Source organism: Nilaparvata lugens, chromosome 4 (genome assembly GCF_014356525.2).
Source record: "Nilaparvata lugens isolate BPH chromosome 4, ASM1435652v1, whole genome shotgun sequence".
NCBI classification, from domain to species: Eukaryota; Metazoa; Arthropoda; class Insecta; order Hemiptera; family Delphacidae; genus Nilaparvata; species Nilaparvata lugens.
The window spans coordinates 54,553,698-54,564,746 of record NC_052507.1 but is presented as its reverse complement, the minus strand read 5'-3'; the positions used below and the strand labels follow the sequence as shown (position 1 = coordinate 54,564,746).

The window sequence follows — 11,049 nt, the reverse complement described above, 5'->3', positions numbered from 1 at the left end:
AGGTCGTAGAACTCGGAATGCTGTAAATTTAGAATATGCACGGGAAAATCAGCAGCAATGAGATATACCTTACCATTCAATTCCCCAGCAAGGTGCATTCAACTATATCTAAAAATACAAAATGCTGTACAACTAGCACATAGAAAGTCCACATTGAGATATAAAATACTGATTGATGGATAATTTTCATAAAAATATAGTGCATCAGATTGAGCGAAGACTAAGCACACCTGAGGAGGCGCGGCTTGGTGATACAAAGTGTTGATCTTATGGAGATTGCTTTATCACACTGTTCCACGCTTTGTCCGAATCAGTGTGTGTGAGTTCTTCCATTCAAACAAATAAGCAAGAAGCACCTGGATGCAAAATGCCGCATCGCGCCTCCTCAGGTGTGCATCCAGCTAAAGTTTGTCATGAGATGCACTAACTGTTTGGCGTTACGAAGTTCGCCGGGCCAGCTAGTTTGGAATAACGCCAAAGATACGCTTAAAATTAGCGTTTTTTTGCGTTTTCTCAGTTCTTCCATCAAGTAATAGACAGAAAATGTTCAAATTTGGTACAGAGGTTAAGCTAGGGACTAAAAATTTAGTGATGTGGTGACTTTAATATTTCATCAAAGATACGCCCAAAATCAGCGTTTTCCAACGTTTTTCTCAGCTTTTCTGCATTTTTCCAGTACTTTGACTTTCTGATGGAATGAAGCATGCTCGAATGAAAAATGCAGGCGAGGGAAGCAAGCCCGCTGATTTCATTTTTGGGCGATCCAGTCGGGGGTCTAAGGGGCAGAGCCCCCTGGCTAGACGGATATGGCGAGCGAAGCGAGCCTGATGGCTACTTTATGATAACTGTAATGTAGGCCTAAAACACGCAGTGAAGTGGCTTTAGAAGATCAATACGATAATGTTCTCTATCACAATTTAATCATAGAAATGTTTAAGTGAAAACGTTGGGCGCAAACCTTCTGCCATGAGGAGACAAATAAGTTTATGAAAAGCTTGATAGCTTGGATAGTGATCTGATATTTGTTACACATTTTTATTCTAAGACATAATATGTCTTAGACTAATTTTTAATGTTTCTTCAATCGGCAGGAAAACTTTGGTTTTTCAAAGTTATCTTACTCCCATATTTTGGGGTATTTTCAGAAATCAAGATAGATAACCTACCAAATTTCCTACACGAATACAGTGTAAGTTGTATTATAATAGCTACTGTACTTATGTACTATATAGTACAGTACCTGTTCGTTTTTACCGCAATCGTCGGCGTAGTTGTTAGATCTGTCGGCTTATTTGTAAGATCCCCATGTGAAAGTACAGGAGAGCTGCAAAATATGAAATATGATCTTCCGTAATATGATATTCCAGGAGCGAGGTCTCTGCCGTGTGAAACTGGCCTGACTGTACAAAAGTGAGCAAACAATTCTCAGCAGCCATTTTTTTCTACATTGTATCAAAATACTTTAGTATACAAGTCATATAATTGATTTAAAATGTATTTTTGAAACAATGAAATAGTTTTTAGACATTACTGTATGAGAAACACAAATTAAAATACTTGAAATGACATTTTAAAAGTTGATAACTTACCATCCTAGACTTCATCCATCGATCCATGCTCTAGTTAGCCTACACATCATACGTTAGACCCACTTGTACCACCGGTATAGATAATATTGAAAGGTTATTTCAGAATTATTTTCATTAAAATTACTTATTTTGAAAGAGATTTATATTTTTCTATCATTTTTGAAAGAAATTGGAATAGAATACCAATAACCTAATAACTTAATTCCTTTTGTTTTGAAGTTCAGATTGGTGTATCACAGCTTTTCAAATCCGCCGCCATTTCAGGTTTGTGAATCTGATCTCAGTTATAAAAGCTTAGTTTAGAATCAAATTATGAAAAAAACTATTTTTTGATGAATTAAATCAATTTGAAATAAAATTGATCATTTTATCAAAGAAATTAAAATTGATTGAATGAAAAAGACTAAGAAATTGGGTCAAATTAAAATCAATATCAGATCAAATTTAATGGGATAAATTGAATAACAGCTGTGTACACTCAGTGGCAAAATTGAGTCAATTTGGCAATGTTATTCTCGTATCTTTCTTCACTGCCATTATAACGTGGACCTCACTATATAAGGAATTTGAAATAATGCCAAAGATATGCCCAAAATCTGCGTTTTTTTCACTTTCTCAGTTTTATCGAGAATAAATGAACAGAAAATGTTCAAATTCACTACAGGAGCTCAGCTGGGGTGTAATAATGTTGTGTTAGAAGGAATCTATATAATAAGAGAGAGTAGGGTTGTGTTTGTTTGTGTGTTCGTTTGTTCATTTGTTCACATCAAAACATGTCAACTTGTGGATTGCATACCGGAAAAACAGGAATGATTTAGATCTCCAAATTTTGAACATAGATTCTAAAAATATCAAAATCGTGCACCTCGAAGCCCAAATTTCAATTTTCTTTCTAGATTTTTCAGAATTAATGTTTAAATTTGATTCATGGAACATCATACAGCATACCTACATTGTTGTAGATGTGTTTGTATAAAGGAAGCTCATAGAAAAATTGATACACTGGTAACAATGTGTTGCAATATGTTTTTTGATACAGGAAGCTCATGTTTCGATACCAGAGTTTTGATACAAATTCTGTCAGCTTATAGCGATATTATAGCAATATCATTCTTATAGCTTATATTATTGTGAGTTGTTAAGTTTTGAATATCAACATTTTATTGATTCTCAATCTTTTAAATTTTCGAAATGCTGTTTTTGTCATCTTTAAATATGATATTAAACACTAAAAATCATCTACCATACAACACTACCGCTGCCGGTACGATCGGTGAGTTAAATTATGTGAGAGTTTTGATTTTAAATGAAATCAATACAATAATATAGCCAACATACTATATTATTTCACTGACAAATTCCTAAATCGGTGAAATATTGACAACTTTTTCTTAACATAAGAGATGTTTTCAAGTATGATGAAGGTTAGGTACGGTACCATATGTAGCCTACTGAGATCCATGAATCAGAAATGAAAATTTGTTGAACCCAATTGAAGAGCTATATTATTCAGCTTTTTGAACAAACATTTTAAATAATACGTGTCAGATTATTTTGAACAAAGTGCTATAAATAATCATTTTCTAGCTATTTTGGGGGCGAATTCAATTGCAATCCAAAATTTAACAGCATATTTGAATATTGCCGGCATTTTCTGAAATTTATTTGAATCACTTCATAAATAGATGCAAAAATTAATGGATATTGTATGATCTGGATGAAAAGAGCAGTGGACTTTGGTAATAAATTAATGAAACAACTAAGAGTTTTATTTCTGAATCTAACCCAATCATACATAAAGTTTAAAATGATTGTTGTACATTCAAAATTTTTTGAAAAAAATCGAAAGATCCTAGGTTTGAGTCCCGAAGAAGTTTCAATTTTTTTGTTCTCAATTTTTACCCTCGAAACATACTATTATCTATATAAATAAAAATCGAGCCTCAAATTTTGACGTTCAATAACTTTTTTATGTATGTACCAAATTTGATGTTTTTTTTTTTAGTTGTGTTCGTTATGTTTAGGACCAGGTTTATGACCTATCACATTTATAATCCGATTTAAGGCTCTTTCCTACGGTCCTTCAAAGTTTACATGTAATCCTTATGGGAGAAGATTTGTGAGCTGGCCTCACACAGAAATAAGAATCAGCTGTTATATTCATAGCGTCATCCAACAGCCGTCGGTAGATCTGTTTTTCTATTTTCTTTCTTTTTACTGATTCACAAAATTTTAATTCTAATAATAATTTTAACATGTTTAGAATTTTAACATGAGTATAGCCTACTTTGTGGATTAAAGTGAAATTTTTAATATTTTTTGTGATTGTGGAGGAAGATTTTGGTTTGGTTTTGTATTTTGAAATTAATTAATCTGATAAATCCAAAATTATTGTAATACATACATTTTTTGGACTCAAAACAGTGTGTGAATTAAGTTATTATTTACATAACCTCTAGACCGTGTATTCCAAATTAAGGTTTAAAGCAGTTCTGGGCGAATGCCTGTTGCTTTTACCTGCATTGTATCTATTGTCTATGAATAAATAAATGAAATAATGCCGCGGTGCGAATGACGTTCAAACTTAGGTCGTAGAACTCGGAATGCTGTAAATTTAGAATATGCACGGGAAAATCAGCAGCAATGAGATATACCTTACCATTCAATTCCCCAGCAAGGTGCATTCAACTATATCTAAAAATACAAAATGCTGTACAACTAGCACATAGAAAGTCCACATTGAGATATAAAATACTGATTGATGGATAATTTTCATAAAAATATAGTGCATCAGATTGAGCGAAGACTAAGCACACCTGAGGAGGCGCGGCTTGGTGATACAAAGTGTTGATCTTATGGAGATTGCTTTATCACACTGTTCCACGCTTTGTCCGAATCAGTGTGTGTGAGTTCTTCCATTCAAACAAATAAGCAAGAAGCACCTGGATGCAAAATGCCGCATCGCGCCTCCTCAGGTGTGCATCCAGCTAAAGTTTGTCATGAGATGCACTAACTGTTTGGCGTTACGAAGTTCGCCGGGCCAGCTAGTTTGGAATAACGCCAAAGATACGCTTAAAATTAGCGTTTTTTTGCGTTTTCTCAGTTCTTCCATCAAGTAATAGACAGAAAATGTTCAAATTTGGTACAGAGGTTAAGCTAGGGACTAAAAATTTAGTGATGTGGTGACTTTAATATTTCATCAAAGATACGCCCAAAATCAGCGTTTTCCAACGTTTTTCTCAGCTTTTCTGCATTTTTCCAGTACTTTGACTTTCTGATGGAATGAAGCATGCTCGAATGAAAAATGCAGGCGAGGGAAGCAAGCCCGCTGATTTCATTTTTGGGCGATCCAGTCGGGGGTCTAAGGGGCAGAGCCCCCTGGCTAGACGGATATGGCGAGCGAAGCGAGCCTGATGGCTACTTTATGATAACTGTAATGTAGGCCTAAAACACGCAGTGAAGTGGCTTAATAACGTCTTCATCGGCAGATCTGGAAATCTACTACGGGTACCGAAACCCAAAAATAACTGTATTTTTTTTAAAATTCTTGCAACACAACTTTATCTCCATCAAAATACTCTCTAATAAAACGAATACACTTGTTTTAACGGTTCTTCCACTATTTAACACATTTTTGAAGTCTCCTGTAGGATTGTTAGCTGCTAGTTCCTCCCTCATTTTTTTCTTGATCTATTTGATGTTGTCAAATCGTTGTCCTTTCAAGCATTCTTTCATACATGTGGTGTTGAACCTAAAATTAGTTTCTTTGCACGCTCCTAGATACTACAAAAGGCAGGCTCACGGCAGAGCAATCCCGGCTATTTTTGTGTACGCTACCCCATGTATGCCGTACCGAACCAAAAACATTGAAAAATAATCCAGATTGTAAGGACTGGAGAGACTACGATCAAAAATGATTTGAAAATAAGTATTAAAAATCATGCCTAAAATTGACGTTTTGTGTGAATTTACTATTATTTTTTTGGGAACGTCTAATTAACTTATGTCGATTTGTTATTTGTTGATTGGCGAGAGGGGGAGATCCAGTGGGTGGCGGAAATGGGCAACATCCAAAACATGGTGAATCGCTAAACATTAAAGGTTAAAAATCACTGTTTTACAATAACTCTTGTTCGAATTTGAATGCCTTAAGGACTGTTACAAGAATTGTAATTTCTCATGGATTCTATATATTGTATCTGGTGTAGCCCGTCGGCCAAAGATGAGAATTGACCCTCCTTCTGGAACCACCATCCGAAGAGGTTGGGATGTAACCCTCACCTGCAATGTGGAAGGTAGTTCAAAAGCAGACGTCAAATGGTTATTCAACAACGTTAGCATATCTGCAAAATATCCAAATGAGATGCAAATTTCAAGTATTGTAGGTGAGTGTGCATTATTTCCACTAAAGGCAACACTGAATTGCATTCTAACAACTACAGTAATCGAACCTCTTTAGTGTAGGACAAAAATCGAAAACTTCACAACTTTGATAACAATATACGGAAAATAATACAGAGAAACTATTATAGTACTTATCGCATGATAAGAGAGAAAATATTGAACCTGGGAGAAACATACAAAAAAGAGACATGTAATTTTCGTAAAACATTATAGAATCTGTATTGGATTATAGTGGATATACTCACACTTGTCACTTAGGTACTTGCCATAAGATCACAAAATTTAATCAAATTCATATTATGATTGATTACCTTGGAAAATATAAAATATTGTTGATATAAAAGTACCGTATGAAAATTAATAGAGTCATTGGTTGTGTAATATACAGAGTGTCCCACCAAGGTTGTAACAGCCGTTGACCATAGATTCTACTCGACATTTCTGACAAAATAAAAAATTGTAAACGTTTTTCCTATCGACCTTAGTTTTCGAGATATATTGATTTTTCGATATTTTCAGAATATGCCTACTTCCAGTCATTAAATACTCAATAACTCGAAAACTACTGGTCGAATTTCAATTTCAAGGGTGTTGTTGGAAAAAGAAAAACATTTATAACAAAAGTAATGTAATTTTATTTGCTGTTAGAAATTTTCTGGTTTTTTATTAGGGCTTGAGCTTAAAAAAATGCTATTCTTCAAATTCAAAGTGAAATTTCAAACAGTTTTTTCTCCATTTTTCTCCGGATAGTTATAGTGGTTCAATATTTCAAAAACTTCTCCATTTCATAAGCTCTCGAATGAGTATAAATTCGAAAAGGTAAGTTCCTCTCTTGAGTTGCATCCACACTCTCCATACACCAATAACATGTTCAAGTAGGCTACTCAATCAAGGTAAATCCAATGATAATGAACGCGAACACTTCTCTACTAGCCAAAGTTGATACATGTCATGCCAATTTGCCAATTAACTGTAAAGCACATTGAAAACTATACTGAAAATAGGCTGAAACATACACTTCTTGTTATTTTATTCAGGATTTATGGCACAGGATATAATGCAAGTTATTGAAAAATTCGTATCATTGTAGAATGTTGAAATATTGATTGAAACGTGTGAATATTGTCAGTGAGAAATCAGGTGATTTCACACTAGGATCATCACTTCTTGATGCATGCGCTGTTTGTGAATTTCCTCATTTTGAAGGTGTTCATTCCAGATATTAGCAGTTTTGAACACTTTATCATGGAGCTTACCTCTTCGAATTTATACTTATCCGAAAGCTTATGAACAAGTTTTTAAAATATTGAAACCGCTATAATCACCCGGAGAAAAACCAAGAAAAAAATTTGAAGGTTTGAAATTTCACTTTGAATTTGAAGAATAGCATTTTTTCAAGTTTAAGCCCTAATAAAAAACTATAAAATATCTAACAACAGATAATAGTATATTTCGCACCTAGGGTCGAAAATGTACGTTTTCCGGCTCGAGATCGCGGTTTTCAAGTCCGAGACAAAGTCGAGAACTTGAAGTGTTCGAGAGCCAGAAAAACATTTTTGCCTGAGTTGCGAACACTATTTTTCGCCACACCAAAAAAAAACTTCCCAATATATAAGAAATTGAAAAATAAATAAAATTCAAACAGCCTATTTTGATGGTTTGAATCTTGGTTATGACAACTTTTACTGTCAATTAATTTCAATATTACTAGTTAATAATTTACAATAGTGACCATATTTTTATACTATTAATATTTCGAATAATTGTTTGAATTTTTATAGCTCGTGCTTTGTGCCCGGTGCAATATCTCATGGATAGATGGATGAATAGAATTTTCATTACTATTTTGAAATAATGTGATGAAAAAGTTAATATAATTGCATATTTCACAGTTTTGTCTCAAAATATATCTAAAAAATTGATTGAAATTTAAATTACGGTAACTAATATAAAAAATAGCTAATAAAAGTCGAAATTCATCAACAAAAAAAATGTCAATGACCGGAGATTCGAACCTAAATCATGTTTGTTATTCACTGAACTTTGAGTTCTGATGTATTACGTCTTTATGCTCTTGGCCATTGCATATTGTTGAACATAGGGGCCTGACTGATAACACTTAGCATACACGTAATACTGTACTGTAAACTAGACTAACTTCTAAAAAAGTTTACTTCACTCCTAAAAAGCATACAACAGACTTTGGCTCATGACTCATATTATTAAAATTAATATTATTATCTGTCTCACAATAAAATTTTGACTCTGAATTAAGTCAGGTAAAGTATGTAGGCTAGGTCTACTATAATATAGTGTATAGCAGCAAATTTGAAGCCGGTTTGCTGGCATTTTCACAACAAAATATTGCTCTGAAAATAGTTAAATCATAGAGAAAATATTCGAAGATTCAATCTTGAATGGGCCTAATGTTTTCTCTATATGGTTTAATATTGAAGAAAAATTATCTAAAAGTTTTAATAATGAATTACGGAAAAAATACTAGGAATTTTCCAGTCAAGGCTGAGTTTCACCAGTAGGCTTACCTTAAACTTCAGATCTTTGCTGTATTTTCTTATTATTATTGTTGATTGTATTGCATTAAGAAGTGGAATTCGATAATAAAAAAGAAACAATTATTACTCTACCTCACTTTTAAATATTGATACAATTATTGTACTTTGATTTCAAATTCGATTCTTCACTTTTAAATACTTGCAATATGTACCTTTCTGACAATGGACAATGCAGCCAACATTATATTGTTGAGGCTATGGAGATATCATCGTATTCTATTGTTTGATATCAAAAACACAATAATAAATATTAAATTAGGAAACAGTAATTTATAAAATATATTATAGACATAATACCACGATTCACGATACATAATTATATAGATTATTACAGTCGTTATGAGATTATCTCTCTATGATTTTTGTGAGATCGAACACGATCAGCTGTTATTCAAGGTCATTTTACAGCCCTAGGGCCGTAAAGTTTTACCGGCCTGGTCAGAAAACAATCACTTTCAGCCTCCATATGACGCACGTAAACCAGCTCATTACATCCAAGTGTGGCAAAAAATTACATTAATCTTGTTTTTCTCTTTTCAACAATACCCTTGAAATTGGAACTCGACCAGAAGTTTTCGATTTATTGAGTATTCAATGACCGGAAGTAGGCATATTCTTAAAATATCGAAAAGTCGATATATCTCGAAAACTACGGTCCATAGAAAAAAAGTTTACAGAACATTTTTTGTCAGAAATGTCGAGTAGAATCTACGGTCAACGGCTGTTACAACCTTGGTGGGACATTCTGTATAATATATTCAAGATTTCTTGTGCCACAATTTCTACTCCAATTTCTACCCATTGATGATGTATGAACCATAAAAATAATAGCTGAATTGGAAATATTTTCAAAGTTATAATGAAGAAAGTTTTTTTTTCAACAGGAGAAGAAATGATATTCACTTTTCGAATTCGAGAAGCTCAACCTTCTGACAGTGGCATATACACGTGTCAAGCAGTTACCAAACTCGGAGAGAAAAATGAAGTTTCCACTTCTATAAGTGTACCATTTCAACAGTACAGCTATGATGTGCAAAGGGGCAGGATTGGAAGTTAACAATTATATCTATATTGGAATGGAGGTTTCTAACAGAAGAAAATAAGAATGGAATTCAATAGTTTTTTATTTCATAAATCCACAACTTGTTAGAGAATTATAGAACTAACGTTTATAGAGTCAGTGGAAATGATAGGAAGGCATGGTTGCCAAGTTTCTTTTTCCATCGCCTTAAACCAGGTAAGGTGTAAAGTATTGAAGATAGCTGTAATTCAAGTCATCCTGGTATGCATATCTAATATAGCCTAATATTGATTGTTGATTCCTGTTAACAATGATAAATTCCATCGCAATTATATTATATTCAATTATAAAATACCTATATTATTATTATTATTATATTGTAATTGACGTTTCCAATTGCCATTTTTATGTGCTCAAAGGAATAAAAGCATTCTTATTCTTATTCTTATTCTTATTCTTATTGAGAATTAATATTTTGGTAGTTCATTATATTCCTTCATAGCCTACAAACGATTTGGCAACAGTGTGGAGATAGAACACAATGAAGCCATCTCCTTTGTCTAATAAAATGGACAATTTAAGGATAGCTAGCAGACCTATCAGATGCTGACTTTATAAAGTGGATCTGTTCACTAATATATTATGAATTGTGCAGAATACCCGAATACTCTGCTCATAACAAGGTGATTGAATTAATCTGAAAACTCTTTTAAATTCAATTTCGTTGGTTTACTCCCTAGGGCTATATAATTTACTATCATCTAATATCGATACGAGATACAACAATGATGAATTATTTAAAACTAATATGAATAATTGACCGAGCGAAGTGAGGTCTAAGATTCGGGGGCGCGATAGTCAAGGCCTGCGACAGTTGAGGCCTGCGACCGTAGAAGACTGATTTTCAGTCCTCTACTGTCGCAGGTCTCAACTGTCGAGCCAGTGCAAAAATTAAAGAGTCCTCTACAGCCACCCGACGCAGGCAACATTTGAGGACTCTTTTCCAGGAGTCCTATAGGGTCATAGGTCTCAACTGTTGGGCTGTTCAAAAATTAAAGAGTCCCCTACGGTCGCAGGTCTCAACTGTCGGGCCTGTATAAAAATTGAAGAGTCCTCTACTGTCGCCTGGCGCAGGTGATATTTGAGGACTCTTTTCCAGGAGAACTCTACGGTCGCTGGCCTCAAATGTCGCAGGTCTCTACTGTCGCAGGCCTCTTCTGACGGTGGCCTCGTTTGACTTCGACCCGGCGTAATGGCGTGATTCCTGAAGCAATGCTACTCAGTTTGAACCCAGCCGCAGCCAATATCGTCTATCTATCTTCTACGTATTTTCAACTTTGATGATGATTATCCATTTATTTTTGACCGAGCGAAGTGAGGTCTAAGATTCAAGTCGACGTTTTTGCATTTCTCTTTATGTTTAAATGTTTATATTTTTGTTTATATAAGCTAAATAATGCGT

General features: G+C 34.0%; 1 protein-coding gene across 5 annotated transcripts in view; it reads left to right on the top strand.

Moving 5' to 3' along the window:
* Positions 1-10,046, top strand: part of LOC111047981 (hemicentin-1) — an 86,057-nt gene extending 76,011 nt beyond the window's left edge. For 2 of the 5 annotated variants that reach the window (XM_039425872.1, XM_039425871.1), the window contains exons 11-12: positions 5,798-5,974; positions 9,451-10,045. In XM_039425872.1, coding sequence (XP_039281806.1) covers positions 5,798-5,974; positions 9,451-9,623 — 350 coding nt within the window. In that variant the 3' untranslated portion in view covers positions 9,624-10,045. Of the gene's footprint in view, positions 1-5,797; positions 5,975-9,450 lie in introns of all 5 variants that reach the window. The other 3 variants (XM_039425875.1, XM_039425874.1, XM_039425873.1) reach the window with 2 other exon arrangements.
* Positions 10,047-11,049: the final 1,003 nt, after the last annotated feature.